A 24,950-nucleotide genomic window follows, 5' to 3' on the forward strand; every position below is an offset into this window, starting at 1 on the left:
TAGAATACTATATAGTTAGCTATTTGGAGGTTTCTCTAATTTTGATTTCTTGGAAAGTTAGTTGAATCTACATGCATTCCAGTTTTAGATGTCACTCCCTACTCAAAAATCTGTATTAGCACAACTATATAACATGCATTCAATTCTTTAAAAAAAAAATTTCTTTTCTTTATTGATTTTAGAGAGGGAGAAGAAGAGAGAGATAGAAACATCGATGAGAGAGAACATTGATTGGCTGCCTCCTGCATGCCCCCCACTGGGGATTTGGCCTACAACTTGGGCATGTGCTCTGACCTGGAATTGAACCAGCGATCTCTTGGTGCATGTGCTGATGCTCAACCACTGAGCCACACCAGCTGGGCACATTAAATTCTTTAAAAGGCTTTGGACTTGATGTAGTCAGGAGTACAATGGTCATTCAAACTGATAAATCAAAATCTCACTAAGAATCCCCATCTTCTTCAACAGACCTTACCCACTGCCCAGCGTTTCCCATACCCAGTCTTTGCTCCCCTGCCCTGTCTAAAATGTCAGGCTGCCTCCATCCCTCCCGTCCAATGTATTCCTGTTCTAAGGCTGGGATCCTCTATACACTGAACCAGTTACTACAGGCACCACACTGCCTCTTCTTTCTTTACAGACATTTTAGTGTATATTCTGTACTGTGGCTGTGGCTGAATTTCTCTATTGTCTTTTTTGTTTCATGCATATTTCCTCATTAAGACTGAAAGATCCTTGAGGATGCAATACTAATGTCATTCATTTCTTTCAAGTGAAAAGGACTGCACATCTCTTCTATTTTAGTATCAATGCTTAGAATGATTAATTTTGAGATTTAAAGCATATTTGTATATCCCAAGGTCAACTTCCTCAGAGAAAACTGTTCAAAGAAATGTTTACCACTGAAAAGCTGGACTCAGAACCAAGCCTAATCCTCATTTTGGCATCCTTTTCTTTACTGTTCCTATGTGTTATCTAAAAAATATCAGGACCATCAGGGCAATGAGAAAGAGGATCAAAACCAGGCCGGTCACAGATAAACTAAGGCACTTGCGAAAGTCACTAGTCAGAAAGCACTGAGCAGGCCAGCTGGGTGTGGCAGGTGTCACAGCGAACGCAGTGCTAACCCCACAGCCACTGCGCTGTAGGGGAATAAAAAAGGAACAAATGCTAGAGAGAAAAAGGCAGTATCAAGTTAACTGCAACAAACCATTTTAGATTACAGAAGGAACCAGAAGTAACTGTATACGTTGATGCAGACATTTGGGAAGTTAATTTCATCACCAGCATGCTTAACAAGCTTATTTACATCATGAGGACTACACAGAGTAATCAAAGGAAAAAGAGTTCATGTTAACTCAGGTTAATAAGTAATTTGAAAGTATAAAAAAATATAATATAAAGTAAGGCAAAGAACTCTTTAGACAAGTGAATTAATAATAATGAATTAATAAGCATAGGTCCTTTGAGGAAGTCATAAAATTACTGAAGAAATTTGAAAATATTAGTTACTTGAAATAAGAAATCCCATTTTCTTGTTCATTTACTAGAGAATATAATAGAAGACTCCCACACAAGTATCAATACATCCTGTATTACTGTTGCAGTCACTTTGAATAAAGGGTTATCGCACAAGGGAAAAGCCAGCTATAATGGAATCTGAAAGGACCTTTTCCTATTTATTGTGGTAGTGATAAGACCAGTTAATATAAACAGTATTAAGAAAAAAAATAAAAAAACAGAAATACTTGCTAACTCAGGACTTGACCTTATTCTCTCTTAAAATATGCACTTCTTTTTTTCCATGAAGATGTTCTTAGTATCATCAGTTTAAGTGAGAATATTAAAAAAAGAATCACTTAGTAAGTGGGAACAGGTATACTCCACAGCAGCAAACAAGGCAGGCCCACGCTGTGAATCACCCACTTGTACACGGACCTTAATAATCACATCCACGCCTGACAACATCTCCAGCGTGAAACTAGGAAGCCCGATGTTGGGAACAGGGAGGTGGCTTAGCAGGCAGCACCTGGTGGAGACACCTGCAGAGTCACTGTGTCTGGGAAGTGGAAGAGCCCATTTAGGGATTCGGGGCTGGGAACGTCTTAGTCCTCTATCCCCACTTGTTTCTGAACATTTTATTTTTAGAATGTTGCATGCGCCCACATACATACTTTTTTCACCAGTCAGACTCAAAATAGGTTGAATCTCAAACTTCTCATGACCCTCTACTTACTCATGGAGAAAAAGATGAAACAAGAGTTGCTGGCACGGGAGAGAGTGGGAGGAAATTTGGCAGCTTCTTAAATAACAACAACAAAACAAATCCCATGAAAACAGTTGCCATGAGTACTTTCCAGCTGAATTATTTTCATGTACTTTAAATATAGGACCCAAACGATCAATCAAGATCAATGTCTGCAGATGTCCTTTTCTCCATCACTTCTAGGCTTAAATATTAACACAGCATCTCTATATCCCCAATTGACATAATATAGTTCTATCTTACCCCTCTAACCAAGACAATGTGTGCAGTGGGGAAGGGTGGGGGAATGAGGAGAGACCCAGCAGACGATCCGTTACCTATAGACTTTGGCAGCAGGTTTTTGATAAATTCAGTGTGGTCCCCAACATGCAGGATGCTATATACACTTCTGTTCATCAGCTCCTCCTGGTTATACCTTAGGTACTGTGTCACATTCTCTGAAACAAACACAACGTTGCCTTCCAGGTTCACTACAAAGAAGAACCCATCAAGGGCCTAAGGGAAAAGACACAAATTGTGTTAGAAAGGATACAACATAAAACCATATGCAATTGTTAAGAATGAGGTTGATGTACTACTCCATAGGGCCAAGAACGACTTCTATGTTACTAACCCAATACAAAGTAATGTTGTATAGTCTCTCATGTAATACAATGGAAGGGGTCACTGATAATTTTTCCTCAGTTTAAGGATAAATGCCAAGAACCAGCCCTCATCCAAATTTTATAACCTTTTAAGCTGCCTGGGTTTAAATGAGAAGAACTGCAGATGATCTCAGATCTTTAAAGAAACAGCAATCCTTTACTGTTTGTTGCATATGGAGAAAGGGTCTGGAGAAAGGGTTTGTTGATGTGACAAACTAGTCTTCATTGGGACCTCAGGCATAGGTGTGGCCAGCACTGCCCCGAGACATGAGGTTCTGGTTTGTAACAGTGAGAACTGGAAACTTCACTAACTGTGCTTGCCTGGTGCATTTGATCTCCAGACTGTAAGGATACAGGTTCCTACATCATCCAAATAACAGAAGCATTTTTCCTGTAATGGGTACATAGCTTCATTTTTCCCTGTCATTCCATTCTAGATTAGTGAAGGAGATGAGGATTCTATGATCATTTCAGGAAATAAGGATAATAATGATAATAATGATAGATATTGAGCATGCTTACTGTGTCTTAAACACACTGTCATTTTATTACTTACAATTCTGGAAGGAAATGACAGAGGAGGAAGATGTTGAGGCTCAAAGAGGCTAAGTGATTTGTCCAAGCTCTTGCACCTGCTCAGTGGCAGAATGGGGCTTTGAATGCAGGAGCATCTACCTCCAGAGCTCATGTTCTCGCTGACTATGCAGTAGAAGTGTTCCACCTCAGGACCTGTCCCTGTCCCTTTCCCAGCATGTTTGCCTCTGTGATGCAAAGGCTGGGAGTTCAGTGAGTTTCTCTGTCATTCCCTTTCCCTTTTCCAAAAAACATTTTTTTTTTTCTTTACTGATTTTAGATAAAGAGGAAATGAGAGGGAGAGAGAGATATAGAAACATTGATGAGAGAAAGCACTGATTGGTTGCCTCCTGCATTTCCCCCACTGGGGATTTGGTCCACAACCTGGGCATGTGCCCTGACTAGGAATCGAACCGGCGACCTCTTGGTGCATGGGTTGATGTTCAACCACTGAGCCATAGAGGCTGGGCTCCCCCTTTGCCTTTTTGAGCCCTACTTGTGAGAGTTCTGTCAGGTGAGTGATCAGGACTAGAAAAGGCTTGATATTAATCAGGCATACCTGGAAAGAGGGCCACCTGGTCTACCCAGTTTATGCCACACACTCTCTCCATGCTATGTATTTGTGACTGTTTTTAACATGAATGTTACATGTATATACTGGTGTAACGTGTATGAAAGGGGCATCAAGTGTTTACTTTTCCCCTAGTCTTGCTTTTTCCCTTAAGTTATTTAACAGGCTCCTATTTTGTGAGCTTTCTTTGAGTATATTCCATCTTTAATACAATTTTCATCACAAAACTAAGAGCTCTCTCAAATTAGAAATGACTATAAGGTACCATTGAAAAGCACCCTCTGTCCAGCCGGTGTGGCTCTGGGGCTGAGCATTAACCCATGCACCAAGAAGTTGCTGGTTTGATTCCCAGTTAGGGCACATGCCTAGGTTGTGGGCCTGATCCCCAGTGCGGGGCATGGAGGAGGAGACCAATTGATGTTCTCTCTCATCAATGTCTCTGTCTCCCTCTCCCTTCCTCTCTCTAAAACCAATAAAGAAAAAAGAAAAGAAAAGCACTCCCTACCCCCAATCAAGACCACTTAGTTTTAAGTTTTTCTTAAATACTAGGTCAGGTTTTACCAATGGTATAAACAAGATGCTCGGCAAAGCAAAACTATATGTAAATGGCCTTCCAAAATAGGTTGGCACCAACCCTTGAAAACCTTGTGTGACTGTGTGTGTCTGTGAGGGGGACAGGAAGTCAGTTGATTACTTATGTACCAAGTGTCCTTTTAAGCTCACTGCTTTAGATACACATTCGTCAGGGATTTTCACAAACAGATTACGTATAGTTCATTTTTGAAAGTGCATGTAAGTGTAGCTTCCTTTTGCTTTTGTACCCTGGTAAAAAGACTGATTTGTGGCTTATAATAGCTGAAAGATGAAATTGTTTCATCTTATAAAACTGTGTTGTTTTTAAAAGCTCACTAAGATATGCTGATGAAAAAAGCTGACATTTGGTTTCGTTGCCTAGCAACCACTATGCTATGATGTAAGCATGAGTGTGCATCTATGCCTAGGAACAGCTCAACAAGAACACGTTTTCTCTGTTTGAATTATGACATGTTAATAGAGATAAAGAAAGAGATCCAAACCTTAAGTCACCAGATTTAAACATTACCTCTAAAAAATTTAGCACTAACGTAGAGTTACTCTGGGACTTGCTCAATGCACTGAATTTTCAGAAGACTACTTTGAAACAGCAAAAATGTTGATTTTCTGAGATAAGACCCAGTGACACCTAGCAATCTGATTTCTACACTTAATGAACTTGCTCTCAAAGGGTTTGAGTCACAGCCTTGTGGTTACTTGAGGCATTTCTTTTTAGAAGCCCCAGAAGTCTTCCTAGGAGTTTCACACCTGCTATAATTTCCTCGATATAAAGAATAAACACAGGCATATGAAAGTTTCCTCATTGTAATAATTTAGATTACTATATTTTCAAATCAAGTTTGTTTATAATTCAAGATGTTTTTCATAGAAGTTATCTCCTTTCTTTCATCTAATTCTACACTGTCCACCTCCTTAGAGTTTTCTTATCTGCTCTAAGCACCGAGCAGGATCCAGCCTCCCCTGCCTTGTTAACTCTGGAAAAGCAGGTTAAGTGGTTTTTTTGCCTTTCCCCTGAAAATTGTAGCTGGAGGATTAGAAGTCACTGAATCACGAGAAATAAGCAAGGGTCATTTAGGGTCTTTTGACAGCAGGTCTGTCCCCAGGGAATGAACTCTCTTAATTTCTAAATACTATAAAGATTGTGGCAGATGAGCTTATATATTTTTTCCCTGTGTCCCTCCCCACCTTCCAATTATATGGTAGATATTCACACAGTTTTTAAAAGTAAAAATCATCTTATGAACCAATTGGGAAAAAAAGGGGTAATTATTGGTTATCTTTGCTTTAAAAATCCTAATTTCTTCTATAATGTGACTGCAGCGAAGCTTCTGGCCATGCGGTACTTTTCAATCTCATCCTATCAGCAGAGTAAATTATCCTGAGAATTGACATAATTTATATCTCAGGGCTCCTCTGCTTGTTATATATTCGATGACATTTCCCCCTCATCTTACCATAGCCTACATCTTGAATTTTAATTTTAGAATAGATACAGCACAGTACTGGGTGTTTAATATTGTACTAGTTAATAAAATAGGAAAGCTGGACTTTACAAATTCTAGCCAGCCGTCTGGTCATAAAACTTCAAAGTTAATAAAGAACAGGCAGTTAAGACTAACATTACATTTGTGATACTTATCTTAAAAGTTCTGCCTATTACTTCAATTTTTATTTTTATGAGATAAATAAACTAGTTTAAAGTTGCCTAAAATAAAAAGCATAAACCTTCTTTAGGTCCTCAAATTTTAACCTGTATATATCAGGCTCATGTAAAACCTAAGAATTTGGGGAAAATTTCAAACTAAAATATATCAAAATTTAACAGGTCTGACTGAACATGATTTTCAAAATGAATGCTCAACTGGCAGGCAGTGAAAGCCTGTCAATTTATATTCCAGTCTAGTCAGTTTCATTCTGTCATTCATCTGAAATGTATATATGCTGGAATCAGGAGCCAGTAGATACATGTTAATAAACCCAAGAGGGTAAATAAACAGTACTTCAATCTTAGGAGTGAAAATTAACTGAATTATCCTTAAATTACATTCACCTGGAAACAAATGTAGTACTGTAAAGATAAACAACACTGTAAAACACAGGACCAAACGAAGGTGTACTACCTCAAGCATCATCGGCCCCAGCGCGTCCTTGTCGATGACAGCCTGCCCCGTGGATGACACGTCGGACTTCTGCACTTCGTCTATGTTGGCAGCTGCTGCTTTCTCTGCAACAAACATAAGTGTGAATTAAATGGCAGTGCTATTTCAAGGACAAAGTGACACAGAAACACTTCTATTGTAATGATTTTTAAATCTCTGGTGGGACCAGATATGACTATAAAAGAGTTAGAGTACATCCCACTGCCACTGAACAGGAGACGCTGCTGGAAGCGGAAGCCAGAACATTCACTTTTTGCCTCCAGAACCTGTGGCTCGGCTCCCTCCCAGGCTGCTGATAAAATGAGTTTAGTGGCTTTACACTGCTCCCTGACAAGCACTTTTTCTAGATTATGAAACTGCTATGTACTGTAGCACAATAAGTTTCTACTCAAGAGGTTTTCCAAGCTAGGAAGACGGAGGGTCGGTTGTTCCGAGTTCAGTACATCAGATACATTTGTACACGTTTGAAGAAGGAACAGAGAGGTGTCTAACCTGCTTCGGCTGCTCGCTTCTGACGCTCTATAATGACCACCTTGACTCCTGTCCTGCTCCACCTCTTGTCACATTCATATTTAAAGTAACCAGAAAGATTTGGTCCCTGTCTTGGTGAAGGTGCTTAACCACTTAAGGCAGAGAGAGAAGAGGCACCGAGAGAATTTCAGTGGCCGCCCTTTTTTCTGGTACAGAGGTGCACACACAGTTCTGGACTGAAACGTGCGAGGCGGCTTTCTGGCCCACCTGGCCTGGAAAACATTCCATCATAGAAATTTCTCGCAGAAGAAAGAGATGCTATTTGTCAATACTATGTCAACTGGTTGTTTCAAGAACACCAAAAAAGGTTTCATTTACCAATTATTTGTATCTGGATAAATTATATCCTTGTTCACATTGCAAGTTATCATTGCAATTAAATGCAAATAAAGGAAACTGTAAATCAATTTAGTACTCAGAATCAACCTGCTTTCATGACCTTGGTAATTTTGTTGCCTCATTTATTATTATTATTTTGCAAAAAGAATTTTATTCAGTATTTTGAAAATTGGTAAAGCTTAATTTGTACCTGAGAACCTAGAAAATAAAATTGGGAAGGATATGCAGGTGCTCCAAATCCTACCACTCCTGCGACAAGAGCTTCCACATCTCTTCCCGTGGAGAAGAGATGACCTGTAGGTTCAAGCCTGAGCTCAGCCAGAAGTGGGGGGAAAGCAAGTCACCTCAACTTATTAAGGCTTAGTACATACAAACTGTGACAGGAGTAAATGGGACCACATGTAAAACACACTTTGAAACTTGCTACTAGCATACTTGTAGCTCTTCCTTACTGAGTTTCAAACCTAGAGCTTGTCATGAGCAGACTGCACCTGCTTTTTCAGTCAATACTAGATTCCTGATTCACCTCCTCAGAGCTAAGTAATTGTGAGCAGCTGTAAACACAGATATGACCGGTCTGGTGGCCTTTATAACTCAGAATTGTATGCATTTGTCAGTCCTCACTTTGTGTTTTCTTCCTGCTGCCTCCCTGACCGAGCTCTTGACTTCCAGGTCCCTCAACACTTGTCCTTTCTGCAGGCTTAGTCTCAGTCCAATTTCTCAGCCTCAACTGAAGCACAAAATAGCTCAGGCTCTCCAGGAAATCACTGCATATGACACCCCCACCCCCCTTTTCTTCTTCTTTTTTTAAAATTTAATTTATTGATTGAGAGAGAGAGGAAGGGAGAGGGAGAGAGAGATAGAAACATCGATGACAGAGAACATCGACTGGCTGCCTCCTGCAGGCCCCTCACTGGGTATTGGGCCCACAACCTAGGCATGTGCCCTGACCAGGAATCGAACCAGCAATCTCTTGGTGCATGGATCAACACTCAGCCACTGAGCCACACTGGCTGGGCACCATCCCCCTTTTCCTAGAACCCTTTCCACGGCCAAATATACCCCAAATAAATACATAATGGGGCATACTGCTTTTTTTCTTTGCCAGTTCACCTGGTAGAGCTGTAGATTTCTCTTTGGTTTCTGCTCACTTTTTCACCCACCAGTCCAGGGATAGGACTGGCACCATCACCTCTGGCTTCATCTAATGTTCATGTACAGTAGTACCCTCACCTTATCTGCAGTTTCTCCTTCTGTGGCTTTAGATACTCATGGTCAGAAAATATTAAATGGAAATTCCATAAACAAACAATTCCTAAGTTTTAAATTATGAGCCATTCTGAGTAGTGTGATGAAATCTCACACTGCCACCCCCACTCCTGCCCCATTAATCATCCCTTTGCCCAGTGTCTCCATGCTGTAGACGCTCCCACCCACCAGACACTTTGTAGTCATCTCAGTTATCAGACTGACTGTTGCAACATCATGGTACTTGTGTTCCAGCCATCCTGACTTGATCAAAGCACAAGAGCAGTGATGCTGGCAGTTCGAATATGCCACAGAGAAGCCGTAAAGTGCTTCCTTTAAGTGGAAAGGGGAGTGCAGCCCAACCAGATATTTTGAGAGATCACATTCATATTATAATTTTTATTATGGTATATCGTTACAACTGTTCTATTTCATCATTAATCTCTAATTTATAAATTAAACTTTATCATAGGTAAGTATGTATAGGAAAAACATAGTATATGAGGGGTTCAGTACTGTCTGAGGTTTCAGGCATCCACTGAGGGGTCTTGGAATGTGTGGCCTGAGGATAGCAAACTACTGGAATTGAACAGCCCTACATTTCAGAGGGCCCAGCAGGCTTTGGACCTAAGGATCCCTGATACTAAATACGCTCCAAACCCATGTAATAGATATATATTTATGTGGTCCAAATGTAGTTCTCTTTACTCTTTGTCTCTGGTGTGTGGTAGCCAGTGTATAGTAGTGTATGCTACAACATCTGGTAGAAGGAGTAATTCACAGCCTTTCCTTCACATCCTAACCACTCACAGGAGCATCTCACTCTCATTAGTGACATCTTTTGGTAGCAGCAGTGATTCTCACACTGGAATGTGTACATGAGAAGACCTCCCCAGGGAGGGTCCAGTAGAATTTGCAGATTGGAGAGGCCTTTGCATGAGGTGCTGATCCATATTCCTAGAAAGGAGTCCTGTTCTCCTCACCTCCTGCAGTGAGCAGCTCAGTCCATGAAACAGTACACTATCCCCACCAGAAGGTCAGTTTCAGGAAGGGGGCACTATTTTGCATCCTCAGTGGCCAGCACTGTCCTCAAGAAGCCTGTACTTGGTGGCTGACCGACAGACTTGGCTCTCCGCTGGCACTCATTCCAAGAAATAAAGAAGTAACTGGCATCAAGGGTGGGTGGAAAAAGGGACTGATTTTCCTTTTAGGCCCCCAGGCGCTGGAGGATAGAACACCTGGACAGGATCAGTAGTACAGAGAAAGGACTTCCTGAGAAGAATCGAATCACCTGTTAAGTGTCAGAGCATCTTTCTCTCTCAGGGTCCCAAGTTCTCCTCTCAACTGGTGGTTTTATTTCTTTTAAAGAATGGACTTCATTTAGGTTAATGTTGGGGGAAGTGAGATATAAGGCAACAGCTACTAATCACAAAGGCAACTCCCTACCTATTGCCGAGCACTAGAAGGTGTCAGGCTATTTGTCATCAGATTCTGATGTCACAACAGTAATGAATTATTGCTTTCTGTGGTGTCTATAATTACTGCAATTGAGGGGGAAATAAATACAAAACAACAATACTTGTAACAATCTATTTCTAAGTCTCTTATAATCAATACTTTGCTAGATGTTTTCATTTCAAGGAACTGATCATCATTCCAAAGTCTCCAAACTCAATTAATATTAATTATTTGAGTTTTGGGTCTTCAGATAATATTTGGGCCATCTATTAATATTCTGTGGAATTTTAAAACTCAAACTTACAAAACCCAATCAAACAGGTTCTTAAAAAGAGATAAGCTTTCATGCTGAGGTGTTTTAAATATTGCAGCAGCATGTGCAGACACTGCATTTTAGACTTTTATCACAAAACACGCAGAATGAGAATCATATCTGTAGAGCATTTTCTTTTATTTTTAGGAATCTACAGATTAGATATAATTTAGGGTAAGAGCCTAAAATTTAAAGCAGATGATTTTGATCTGATAAAACATGAGTTTGGGCTCTATTGGAAAGCCTAGATCAAAATAATTATCATGGCCCAGCCAGTGTGGCTCAGTGGTTGAACATTGACCCAGGCACCAAGAGGTCGCCAGTTCGAGTTCCAGTCAGGGCACATGCCCCGGCTGTGGGCATGATCCCCAGTGGGGAGCATGCAGAAGGCAACCGACCAATCAATGTTCTTTCTCATTGGTGTTTCTGTCTCTGTCTCCCTCTCCCTTTCTCTCTCTCTAAAATCAATAAAGAAAATAAATAAATACAATAATGAAAGTATATTTTAGTTAAAAATAAAAAACTACTGAGCATGGCCCTGGCCGGTTTGGCTCAGTGGTTAGAGCGTCGGCCTGTGGTCCAGAGAGACCTGGGTTCGGATCCCACTAAGGGCATGTACCTCAGTTAGTTTGTCCCTGGCCCTGGTTGGGTTGTACGGGAGGCAGCCACTCAATGTGTCCCTTTCACGTCGATGTTTCTCTCTCTCTCTCTCTCTCTTCCTCCTATTCTATCTGAACAAAAAATGGAAAAATGTCCTTGGGTGAGGATAAAAAACAAACAAAAAACAACAATGACATAAAACTACTGAGCACGGCACTGAAAGAACTTGTAATTCAATATATTAATGATATGGAATTAAAAAAGAAAAAGTCAGAATGGAGGCCACCATCAGGAAATTAACCAGTAGTACTGAGATCTGTTCAGTGCTTTGGTCCCCGCCTGTGTCTTGGGTGTCCTGCCAGGGACACCCAAATGGAATGAATGAATAATCCTTGTCAATTGAGAGATTACATTTAGCTGGGAGGGCAAAACAGTTACAATTGAACTAAATGAGAACAATTTAGGGCTAACCTGTGAGAAACTAACTTTAAGTTCAAAGAAGAAATAAAAATGGTTGGACATAGCTGAAGATATTTCACATACACTGTAGCTGAGTTGGATTCTGCAGGATATGTGTGGAGATGGCAAAATCAACGGTCTAACAGGGAAACTGTGGGAATGGACATCTGGCCACAAGGAAATCGCAGCCTGGCCTCTGAAAACCCACGTTAAGGAGTACTGGCAAAAAGTCTGTCTAAGGTGGAATTCTAGAAATCCCTGACTTTTTAAAAAGTGAAAACAGGGAGGAAAAAGGAGAAACAACTGTAACAAAAATAAATCAATTAAAAAAAAAAGTAAAAACAATTTTCACAAGATCAACCTAAAATTATATCAGAACATGTGACTTGAAGAAAACAAAAAACAACTCTGAATAACTGTTTGCAAGACAACTCCTAAAAATGTTGCAATGCTTACACAATACCATTCATATATAATAAGAGAATGAGAAGTTTTCACTACTCATACAGTAAATAAATGAGAGACAAAGAATACAGAATTTAGGGCTTTTCACTCCTGTCCTCACTAAATGCGTGGATATATGCCTTTTCCAGCACATTTGTCATCTACCATTCAATTCTGTATTAAATTTTTGCTTTGACCATTTCTCAATACCAAAAAGAAAAAAATCAATAATATGAGGTGACAGAAAACAGTCAGAAATAAGATTTTATGAATGTAACTGAATTCTGAATTGAACTAGCCATAAATTCATGTTTTTGGGGTACTTTTCATTAAGTAATTATTACCTCTGTTCAATGTTTGGTTGAGCCTTGATATTATATAGAAGGAAGAAAAGAACTCCTTTGAAATATATTATGTTAATGGCATATATCTGGTATCTTTAAACATTTTTTAATTTAAAATTTTCAATTACATTTTACTTTCAATATTATTTTATATTAATTTCAGGTGTACAGTATAGTGGCTAGACAAGCATATACTTTTCAGTTATTTATTTATTTATTTATTTATTTTTGCACTTATGTTCGAATAGAGTGGGAGGGAGAGAGGGAAGAAGAGAGAAAGAAACATCGATGTGAGAGAGACACATCGACTGGTTGCCACCCACACAACCCCAACCGGGCCGGGACAAACTGCAACCGAGGTACGTGCCTTTAGCGGGAACCGAACCCGGGACTCTCTGATCCGTGGGCTGACGCTCTAACCGCTGAGCCAAACCAGCTAGGGCTCAAGCATATACTTTTCAAAGTGTTCCTCCCCCTGAGATTTGCAGTACCTGCCTGGCACCGTACATAGTTGTTGCAATATTGATTGTATTCCCTGTGCTGTACTTTACGTCCCATGATTATTCTGTAACTACCAGTTTGTCCTTCTCAATTCCTTCACTTTTTCTCCCAGTCCCCCACCCTCCCTCCCTTATACTAGTATCTCGATGGAGCATGTCAGTAAAGAATATGCTATTTTTATGTACCAGATATAAATAAGCTTAAGTTCTTAGTTATATTTACACTTCTGTAAATACAGCATTACTATACTAAAACATATTATTTTAATATTTTTAATTTAGGCAGTTTTCTCAGCAGTCACAAATTATATTTACTTTTTTATATTTTGCATCCATTAACCATAAAAACACATTGTTATAAATATATCCTTCGGTAAACTCAACTGTAAAAAGATTGTCCCAGAATTTCCTATGATCAAAACCTTAGTGAATCTCATTAGTATAGATGGAACTCTTACATTGGAGAAAGAGATGATAAAATGTAATTTTCAGAGCCCACAAAAGGACTTCTCTGTGCCTTGACTTCCATTTATTTCTTCTTTCTGCACTTTAACCATTATTCTTTTTAGATAAAGAATATGACCTAAGAGAATAACAATGAAAATAGTAATTCTATCCTTTTTTTCCTCGTCCCTCAAAAGATAAAAAACATCATAAAATGGTTATGATCTTTTTACTAGAACAGTTTTACAAATGCAAAGCTCTGATTAGAGAGACTGGCCAGGACGCTTCTATAATCTTTCTCCGAGTGCCCCCTCCTTCCTGGTGGCTGCTTGGAGAGCAATCTCATCCAGTGCCCTCCGACATTTGCCTGCACTCCAGAAATCCAATACCAATTAATTAGATTTCCAGTTTCAAAGTAAAGAACAAAACCCCACCTCTTCAGGGACCATGTTAAGTTGAGTCATACCACAAACTGGAGAAAAATCACTAATATTATATTCCATACATTTTTCTTTATAAGTAATTATTTTTCATGTTTTCTCTCAGAACAAAATGAACAGTGAAAAGGGAAGCATTTGATCTCTAGAAATAGAAATGATTTAAAAATACTAGGGAAAGATGGTGTTTTTGAAGTAGCTCGATGAAACTGCTCTTTATCATTGGCAGCTACAGGCAAACACCTGAAAGTAAACTTTAAGTTTACTGGTGAGAACAGCAACAAATCAGAAAGCAAAAAAACTATTTATCTTTTAAAAAGCATAATTAGCTATTTTAAAATTACGAACTAGTGTTTTTTTAAAAAAAAGACCTTTATATGTTCTTCTAAAACATCATTTATTGATTTTTGGTGACTTACTGAATCTTGTAATGTTTAGAAGTGTTATCTATTTGTTTATTAGGCAATGAAATAAAATATATATTCAAAGTGTCTTCCAACAAAACATGACCAGAGCAGAGTTCAGCCTCCTCACAGCCGTAGTGGTGGTGGCTCAGGGGACAGCCACGTAACTGTTCCCACTGCAGTACCAGCAGTGGTAACCTTCACCGGTAACTTCAACACCTGTTTAATGTCTGTTCTTTTTTTTTTTAATCACCTGAAGAGGCCATGGAAAACTTGTGGAAATTAGTCTATCTTTCATAATTCAAACAAATATCAATTATTAAAAATACATCAACTGAAAGATAATCCACAGGATATTTACACATTTACAGAAAAAGTTTTGCACTGCCTGTGTTTAGAGCTCCCTGATATGTTAAGGGTTTAAAGTTATTTTTAGGTTTGGTCAAGCATGAGGAGAGTTGCATTTACTGAAGCAATATTAGTTAAAGTATAGAAACTTTAGGCCCTGGCCGGGTAGCTCAGCTGGTTGGAGCATTGTACCAATGTAGCAATGTTGCCGGTTTGATCCCTGGTCAGGGTACATACAAAAATCAACCAATTGAATGCATCAATAAGTGGAATAACAAATCGATGTTCCTCTCTCTCCCCATTCCTCTGAGATTAATAAATTAAAAAGATAATAAAAAAAGGTATAGAATCTTTGACAAAATGGAACCTGATACTTTATGCAGGTTTTATAATTAATTCCACTGCTTCAAAATGAGTAAAATCACTCACCAAGAACTCTATCAATTTTTCAGTAGACTGACGTCAAACACAAGTCTAATCACCTCCACAACAAATGTTAAGACTCTCGTGGGACTATACCCACAATTTCACCTTTTCCTGCATTTAAGAGCTGGGTGATTTCAGGTGAAGGGACTATTAAACCGGGCAGTGGTGGTACCACACAGAGCAAAGAAGTCACTGAAACAATGACAGGCAGTTTCTGGCCAAGCACTATAGTTTAAGTATTACGGGAAAAGTAATGTAGCATCTCAAAGGTTCTAGAAGGTAAAAGCAGAGAATTATGCATCTGTACCCAACTAAAATTAGAAAAGCTGCCATATGGCTGTGCGAAGCCAGCAGCACATTCTTATTCATTAGGAAGCATTCTGCTAACATAAAAACACAAGGCCCTTCCTGTGCTCTCCAAATGTGTTTATCTTTTCAACATTAATGCACCATATATCACTAGGCTGCTGAAATCTCCTGCCGTGCATATTAAAAACGCGCAGCTGCACTTTCTTTAGTAATGGGAGGAACCCAAACCCCAAGTTGCCTCCCTCTCTTTCTGACATTGAACTTCTTGTTTCCCTTCAGCATGAAGAAACTGCAAAATGAACCAATCTCAAGGCTACCTCCACCCAGCGAAACCCCCTCACTCTGCTTTGAGAGCAACATGCTTGGTTTCACTTTCATCAGTGGTGAAGACAGTCACTTAAATGGAACCCAGGGTCACACAAATTTGAAATCTACAGGCCCTACTTGTGAAATAAACGTGCTCCACTGATCAAGAGACAAAGAGTAACCAGGACAGATTCTGGGTATAGTGGCTACAAAATGCTTTTGTTTGTAAGAACCTGTCAGTCTCTGTAAGCACCTCACTTCGCTTATTACCTGTCAGTATGGAATGTATTGATCGGTGAAATAGTGGCTAGTTTTAAGTAGTAAGCTGTGCAATCTAAAAATGCCTATGATGTAGGAGCTTCAATTTAAAGACAAATCATGGAGGGGAAAAAAAAAATCAATCTCACACTAACAAACACAGACAGTGCAGGAACGCTGTTTAAATCCAGGGACACGCTGCTTCAGAAGCACCACAGATTCACTAACTGAAGGCAACAGGTACATGCCATTAAGCTTATGTCAGCATCCATTCATTTCCACTGTGGCCACCGTGCATCTCTACTCGAATCTTATACAGCAATGGGAAGAGTGAGAGGAAAAGGCAAACTACAGTAGGAAAACTGTGCATTCAGAGTCAATTCTCCTGTGTTGGGCTCTGTTAGCTAAGGCTTCAGGAGTTAACTGAAAAATGAAATGGAGGAATCACAATTTGTTTAGAAGAATGAAAGGTGAGATTAAGACTAAAGGTAGCAAAATAATAAAAATTAAAAATCAACTGGTGTGAAGAAATGAAAAGTGAGGTGGAGTTCTAATTTAGCACTAATTCAGGATATTTCAGGGCAGCCTCTTAAAAAACCAAACTATATAAAAATGTTTTATTTCCTTCAAATACATAATTCAAGCAAAGACAACAAAATCACACCACGGAGCACTTAAGATTCTGACAAATAGGTTAAATTTCGGAAATGATAGCCCTGGCCCGTGTGGCTCAGCGGTTAGAGTGTCAGACCTTGGACAGAAGAGTCATGGGTTTGATTCTGGTCAATGGCATGCACCTTGTTTGCAGCTCGATCCCCGGCCCTGGTTGCGGTCCTGCAGGAGGCAGCCAATCGATTTGTCTCTCTCACATCGATGTTTCTCTCTGTCTCCCACATACATACTCTATTTGAAGATAAACGGAAAATATTCTTGGGTGAGGATTTAAAAAATAAATAAATAAAAGTAAAAATTTGGAAATAATATAATAAGTTGTTTCTAAAATCCTTAAAGAGATTTTTGTCTAAGTAGTGTATATATTTTATCTCCCAAATCATTCTTTTGTTTATTGGCAAACCTCCTCTCCTAATATTCCTGCCCTACACCCCAGAAATATTTATTATGTTCCTAAATGTTTCACACAGTATTTCAAAATTTCAAGCATTTTCTCCACCTGTTCCACTTGCCAGGATGCTCCTCCACCCATAATCTGTGACGACCCCACACTGTTCCGAAGCTCCCTTGGCTCTGCAATGGCCTGTGTCTTCCCCATCCCAACAGTCCACACACTGCAGTGTTTTGAAATGACTGCTCTGTTTGCATGTCTATCCCTTTAACTGCATTACTGGCTCCTTGGCTGCAAGGAGAGGTCTTTTTATTCACTGTCTGGCACAAAGTGGGTGCCCAGCGTTTAATGCTGCAGGACAGTCTACAGCTGGAGCTGCAATTCAGCATGGCCAGAATCTAAAAATCACAAATGTCTTGTTAGAGAGATATGTTCAGAAGAGCTTTCCTGTATATTTAACACAATGGAGGTTTATTTTAAGACTGATTGTTAAAGTCGAAGTATCAGGTAGAAAAGGGATGAGAAAAAAAATCAGACCATATGTGCTAAAGGCATCAGGATAATCCCCATGGTGGTCAGGCCAATGGGGACAGCATTGAGGGGGCGGGGTAGTCACCAATGCTATTTCTACACGTGAGAGATAAAAACAAAAACAGACCAACTTTATTTATTCAGGTTATCATCTGGGAAGTTAAAACCTGCTTCATAATAAAGGATCGTTTGGGCATCATGAGAGTTTTTATCTGACTCTGGGATTTCCCCAGCCACTCTTAGCTCTTAAGAAAATCAACCAACTGAAGAGTTTTACAAATCTCCCATTTGCCTGGGGACCCCATATAAAAGTCTGCTTCATGAGATTTCTCATTCCTCCCACACAGTGGGCTGGCAGGAGCCCCAGCCCCTAAAGGTAAGATCACCAACTGAGCCAGGAGAGCCTTTTATAAAGGGAGATGAGGCCAGTGGAAGGGCTGGCAAGGCTCACGTCTTACTTGACTCCGTAGGCTCAGTGACGAGCATGAAGCTTACTACCGCACAGATGTCCCACAAAGCCCAGGGAAGAAAGGGATGGCGGGGGGAAGACGGCATAGAAGTAGGGCCGACCCTCCATGAATCCCCACTTCCTTTGGAGGGCTCCAGGGCTTCGATCTCAAGCCTCCACCTCACCTTCGAGGTCCATGTTCAAGAGATGCGTCCCAGGGGACTGAAAACCATCCTTGGACCTGGCCTTCATTTGTCCCTTGGGGCCATTCTTCCACGCCCAGGAGTCCTCTGCACTCCTACTTCCCCTTCACTGACATGCATCTTGCTCCCAGATTCACTTTATGTTCTACTTGTCAGACCCGCTGGCTTTTCTCGCCTCATGTTTTTCTCCCATCTGGATATCTTTTCCTTCTGGCTTTTCTCTATAGACAGGACCTGATGCTGTGCCTCCTAAAAAGACTGCTAGAGCTGGTTGTACAGATACTCCTCGCCTTCCTCGACTGTGATTCTAACAATACCGCAGGGAGGCTAGAATCCCTGGTTCATTCTGCCTACTATCATCTATTCCCAGTTCTCCCACTTGCAGTCTTTGCTTGAGCGATCATGGGAGGACCTCATGAGCATGCTTTTTAAAAAGCAGGTGTTCCCAATTTAAAGCATCTAATGCAATAATCCAATAATAAAACACAGAATCATCCAATTTAGAGATCTGAAACATTTAAATTATGCTAAGTCATGTCATCCTAGTAAAATTAAAGCATTGATAACAATGCAAGAACTTTGCATAAATATATGTAACACCATGGCTCTGGGCAACCACAGAAAGCAGGAGGAAATGAGGCTGAGGGAAGGGCCTGGTATCCAGGAGTCAAAGTTGTTAGTAGTCACGAAAACAAGGGAAGTGACTGCCGGGGAAGGGCAGTACCCAAGGGATGCAGCACCTATTCCTAGGATCATGGGGCACATGGGAGCTCATCTCCAGAGAAAGGATCCAGAAATTCTTACAGTGTGCAACCACCCAAATCTCCTATAGGGGAAAATAATTAGTAGCAAATAACATGCTCATGGGTTGGAAGAATTAACATCATTAAAATGCCCATACCACCCAAACCAGTCTATAGATTCAACACAATCCCTATTAAAATACCAATGACACATTTCACAGATCTAGAACAAAAACTCCCAAAATTTATATGAAATCAAATAAGACCCCAAATAGCCATGGTAATCTTGAGAAAGAAGAAAAAAGTAAGAGGGATCACAATGCTGGGTATCAAATTATACTACAAAGCCACTGTAATAAAAACAGTCTGCTCTTGGCACAAGAACAGGCATATAGATCAATGGGACAGAACAGGGAACCCAGAAATGGACCCAAGGCAATATGCTCAATTAATATTTGACAAAGGAGGCAAGAGCATACAATGGAGTAAAGACAGTCTCTTCAATGAATGGTGTGGGGAAAATTAAACAGGTACATCCCAAAAAATAAAACTAGACCACCAACTTACACCATGCACAAGAATAAACTCAAAATGAATAAAAGACTTAAATGTAAGTTGTGAAACCATAAAAATCCTAGAAGAAACCATAGGCAGCAAAATCTCAGACATCACATGTAGCAGAATGTTCACTGATACATTGCCTAGGACAAGAGAAACAAAGGAAAAAACAAATGAGACTACATCAATCTAAAACACATATGCATGGCACAAACCAGCTTCAAAATGAAAAGGGAACCCACTGTATGAAAGAACATATTTGCCAATGACACATCAGATAAGGGGTTAATTTCCAAAATATATAAAGCACTCACACAACTCAACAAAAGAAAGACAAACAATCCAATTAAAAAATGGGCCCTGGCTGGTTTGGCTCAAAGGTTGGAGCGTCGGCCGCAGACCAGAGAGACCCAAATTTGGTTCCCGCTATGGACATGTGCCTCAGTTGCAGTTTGTCCCTTGACCTAGTTGGGGTCGTATGGGTGGCAGCCAATGGCCGTGTCTCTCTCACATCGATGTTTCTCTCTCTCTCTCTCTCTCTCTCTCTCTCTCTCTCTCTCTCTCTCTCTCCTCCCTCTCTCCCTCCTTCTCTGTCTGAAGATAAATGCAAAAATGTCCTTGGGTGAGGATAAAAAAAAAACAAATGGGCAGAGGACCTGAATAGACCCTTCTTCATAGAAGACATATTACAAATTGCCAAGAAACATATGAAAAAAATCATCAGAGAGATGCAAATTAAAATGATAATGAGGTATCACCTCACACCTGTCAGAATGGCTACCATCAACAAATCCTCAAACAAGTTGGCAAGGGTGTGGGGAAAAGGGGACTCCAGCACACTGCTGGTGGGAATGCAGACTGGTGCAGCCACTATGGACAAACAATATGGTGTTTCCTCAAAAAAATTAAAAATGAAACTGCCATTTGACCCAGTGATACCACTTCTAGGAATATATGCTCCTGAAACACCAATCAGAAAGAATATATATGCACTGCTATGTTCAATAGCAGCACTATTTACAATAGCTAAGAGCTGGAAACAGCCCAAATGTCCATCAATAGACGAGTGGATAAAAAAGCTGTGGTACATTCACACAATGGAATACTCTGCAGCTGTAAGAAAGAAAGTCTCTTACCCTTTGAGATGACATAGGGGGACCTGGAGAATATTATGCTAAGTGAAATAAGCCAGTCAGAGAAGGACTAGTATCACATGATCTCACTTATTTGTGGAATCTAATGAACAAAATAAACTGAGGAACAAAACAGATCCAGAGACATGAAAGCAGGGAACAGACGGACAAATCTTAGATGGAAGAGGGGAGAGGGGGCAGGAAGAGATAAATCAAAGAACTTACATGCATATATGCATAACCAATGCACATAGACAATAGTGCAGTAAAGGGGGAGGCAGAGAGGGGTGAAGGGGGTCCATGAGGGATAAAAGGGGAACATCTGTAGTACTTTCAACAATAAAAATTAAGTAAGAAAAAGAAAAGAGTGTAGGTGTAGTCTCAAGTCCATACCAAGCACTTGGAACAATTCTACAGGCAAAGTTTACTATTTCTTATGACCCTGAAACCACTATTATTGGTTGTTTGGCTACTTCTTCTATGTTTGTTTATGCTCTGCCTGGTTAAAAAATTGTTTTAGGCCCTGGCCAGTTTGGCTCAGTGGTTGGAGCATCAGCCTGTGGACCAGAGGGTCCTGGGTTTGGTTCCCACTAGGGGCAAGTACCAAAAAAAAAAAAATTTAGTTTTTTTTTTTTAACTTACTAGAAACTACGTATGTGAATGAGACTATTCAACAGTTAAATAAATACATAGAGCATAAATCTGAAACCTAAAAGATATTATATACTTATTCCAGAGAAATCCAGCTTGAGGAAAAGTATCCTGGGTCTAAGATGAGCTCACTGTCAGACGGTCTATATGCTCCAAAACAGGACTTTTGTGGGAGAAACTACACAAAGTGTCATTTTCATATATTACAGAAACAGAAGTTTAATCTAGTCTATTCAAATGCTTGAAATAGTTTTGATTTAAACTCATATTTTTATATAGAAAAGTGTGGGTACCCCTCCCCACCAATTAATCTCAAAGTGGTCCTGGTCTGTATGAACTTGGGCTGTACCAAGAGAACAATCACCAGGACTGACCACATACAGCAAGGTGCACAGAGGGACAGAGATGTTATGAATGATGCATCTTTTGCACTAAGATCACCAGGGCCCTCTTACAGGCAAGAGCTGTCACCTTAGGATGGCACCTTACAGCGTTTGGACCAACGTGAAGTAAAGCCACATTGTGACTCAGCCCCATAAACTCTATCCATTCTAGACAAATAAAGGATCTGACTTATTTTGAAGGCCAAATATGTGCCTCCACAGAATTTTTTTAAAGCAAAGTGTACCTGATTTGTATTTACAGATTCTCAACACACATACTCAAACTTTGTCTGACTGCAGAGAATGATCACTATTTAGAGTAAGACTGCATGAAATAAAAAGATTAGGAAGCATTTGGGAAATAATCCCATAATAGATTTTCCTAACTTTCTAAATATGTTTCTCTATTGTTATCACAGTATCCTAAATTTAAAAGATTCTATAAAAGGAGTTCTTGTCAAATATCTTTTCAATAGTTCAATAGTTACTATGTTTCGAAACAATAATAGGAATAGATTTGAATACAGCATCACGTGACCCTTTGACTACCTTACGCATGGACTCTGTCCAGTTTGAGCAGGAGAGGCAGCGCACCACCTACCAGCCTTCCACACTGTTTGGGCAGGAGGCAGTGAAAAGAAAACCAGGGTCAGCTTCGCTCCAAAGCGGACATGCCGCAGCAGGCTGCAGGAGCCCGACCCAAGTGAGGGCCTTGGAAACTGCATCACGGGCACATTTCCAAGCCAGCAAATGTGTGGGCAAGAGATGATCAAAATTTGCATGAGGGGATCAAAGTAACATAAACAGAGACCCCACATTTAATCTCCCAACTACCTTTTCTACAACGAAACCCTCTCCTTTTATTTTATGTATGGTACCGCAATTCTCCAGCAAATTTGTAAGTTTAGAAGAAAAATATACTGACACCTAGTAATTTAGTAATTTGTCTGCATTTTATATCTGTTATGTACTCTCAAATACAAAGGTTGTTTAAGCAGTCAAATTCAGTTACCAAGAAATTTTAAAAAATCACTTTATTTAAAAGCTAACAATTTTCTTCACCAGTAAAGGTTATGAAACAACTTAAGCCACAACTGAAAGACATGCAGACAGTGAGCGCCGTGGCTAACAGATGGAGAAATCACACAGAAAATCCTCGAGATATTAATTATGATCACCCATATAGGCCAAGGAATATATAAAAATTAACTATATAATTATAAATATGAAAAAGGCATAATAGTAATTGATTTACTCCCTATCAAATTAACTGGCTTCAGTTAGTTTTGTTTTACATATATTAGCCAAAAGAGATGTTTCCCCACCATTCTACAATCCCTCAATTAATTAAATAAAATCTTCATAAAATTTCTTCTTCCCATTTTCAAATTTAATTACCCTACTGAAGCTTCCAAATGCTAGCTGACTTAGTATTATGCTGTCATCGAGACTTCAGGAAAGTTCTACCCAATGCTATTTTGAAACAGGTTTAGCTTCAACACAGATGGCATGTTTGAATTCCAGAAACCTGTTTTTGGAAATCTTGCCTGCCAGGTGATGGTTCAGAGGTGAGGCTGACATAGTGGCTGAAGATGACAGAGGACAATGGGGCAGGTCACCTTTGAGAGCCATCACGAGAGCAGAGGCAGACTCGCCTTCATTGATGGGCCTGGACTAGAAGATGCTGCTGTTGCTCATGCTGCATGTAATTCACCTGAATTTGCTTTATCAAAATGTATTCTTGTTATTTTTTATTGCATCAATGGACAGTGGGTTTCCCAGAGACTAGAATGGAGGCAGTTGTTAGCACTGTGTTGCCAAGGAAAATATTTGGCTGCATATAGGGTTTCCTGAGAGCAAGTTAGTACATGACCTCAATCTTTTCCAAGCTTATCATAATGCTGTACGGCTGTGCTGATTCAGCAAAGCAATCCATAATCGCTTGCAAAATGTCCCTGCCTCTCAGGGATGGTATGAGGCTTAATAAGATAATGCATGTGAAGCACTCTGAGCTCCACAGAAGAAAGGCGCTAAGTAATAATATTATTCTGCATTTATAATTACAAGCAGTCTTACAAAGAATCCAATGAACCTGTTCACAAATTACAAATAACAGGTACTTTAAGTAATTTAATATAAATCATTGTATAACAAAGAAAACTGTGAAATCATTCATGTTTAAAAAATGAAATGGACAGACTTCATAAGGCTAAGTTGCAATGAAAAATAATAGAACCAGACAAGTTTCTACTAAAAGAAAATTACAATTACAACACTTTATGATAAAGCCAACTGAATCAGAAACTTACAAGAGTATATTTTATTGAGGTTATCTTGAGACACTGCTATTAAGGAATTTAATTTAGTATCATTTCCATGGTTTTTCTACCAATAAATTTAAATTTAAAAAAAATCAAAACCAGTCATACAGTAATAAAATTTTTTTTTCAGTTATCAATGGTAACAATGAAAACATAAATTTCAACTCTCATTTGGATAAAATATTAATACGTTAACAAATGTAAATTTATTTTTAAAAAATATTAAAACAATGCTGCATATTTTGGAGGAGGGGCAACAGCCCAATAGGAAACATGGCAAATGAAAGTACACTTCAATCTGGGTGTCTCCAAAACAGCAGGCCAGGCTGAGTCGGCATCACTGGGTTCTTGGGTGTCACTCCCTTTACTGGACTGTGGTCCTGGAATCATTCCTTCTCGGAAATCTCCCTTGAATCTCAGGGAGTCCAATCTCTGAACCCTCTGTTCCTCCACAACGCTGCCTAATAACACTCACTATGTCATCTGGAAACCATCAGATTTGATCTGCATCGCCTAGGATTCCCTTAAGACTGGCAAGTCCTTCAGCTAGAAACCATGCTTTTCAGCTCTGCATCGCCATCCTCTCCTGCACTGCTGACCCAAGAACACCCTCTACAACAGTGAGCTGAACGGACCCACTCTCCAGAGAAAGCCATGGAAAGAGGCCCTCCAGTGGACTGGTCAGGATCAACTCCTAGGACACAGATGGGACAAGGGATTTTACTTCCTAATTTTATTTGTAATTATTTTTTTAAAAGTAGTACTTTGTTCTTAAGGAAACATAATAAACACAATATTAGATGGTGAGGATGCAAAAATAAAAAATACAAGTCTTGCCCTCTGTGTGATGCAGGCAACTACTCTGCCAAGTGCTGAAATGGATTATCTTTTAAAGCGTTGTGAGGACTTATGCAATACAGGAAAAACAAAATGTATAAACT

The 24,950-nt window shown here is 39.7% G+C and overlaps 1 protein-coding gene across 19 annotated transcripts in view; it reads right to left on the reverse strand.

Moving 5' to 3' along the window:
- NCOA2 (nuclear receptor coactivator 2) overlaps positions 1–24,950 on the reverse strand; it is a 300,567-nt gene that overhangs the window by 51,990 nt on the left and 223,627 nt on the right. For all 19 annotated transcript variants that reach the window (XM_036264342.1, XM_036264325.1, XM_036264339.1 and 16 more), the window contains 2 exons: positions 6,769–6,872; positions 2,584–2,761 (listed from right to left, as the gene is read on the reverse strand). In XM_036264342.1, the coding sequence (XP_036120235.1) occupies positions 2,584–2,761; positions 6,769–6,872 (282 nt within the window). The remainder of the gene's footprint in view (positions 1–2,583; positions 2,762–6,768; positions 6,873–24,950) is intronic.

The sequence above is a fragment of the Molossus molossus genome, unplaced genomic scaffold (genome assembly GCF_014108415.1).
Source record: "Molossus molossus isolate mMolMol1 unplaced genomic scaffold, mMolMol1.p scaffold_m16_p_16, whole genome shotgun sequence".
NCBI lineage: Eukaryota > Metazoa > Chordata > Mammalia > Chiroptera > Molossidae > Molossus > Molossus molossus.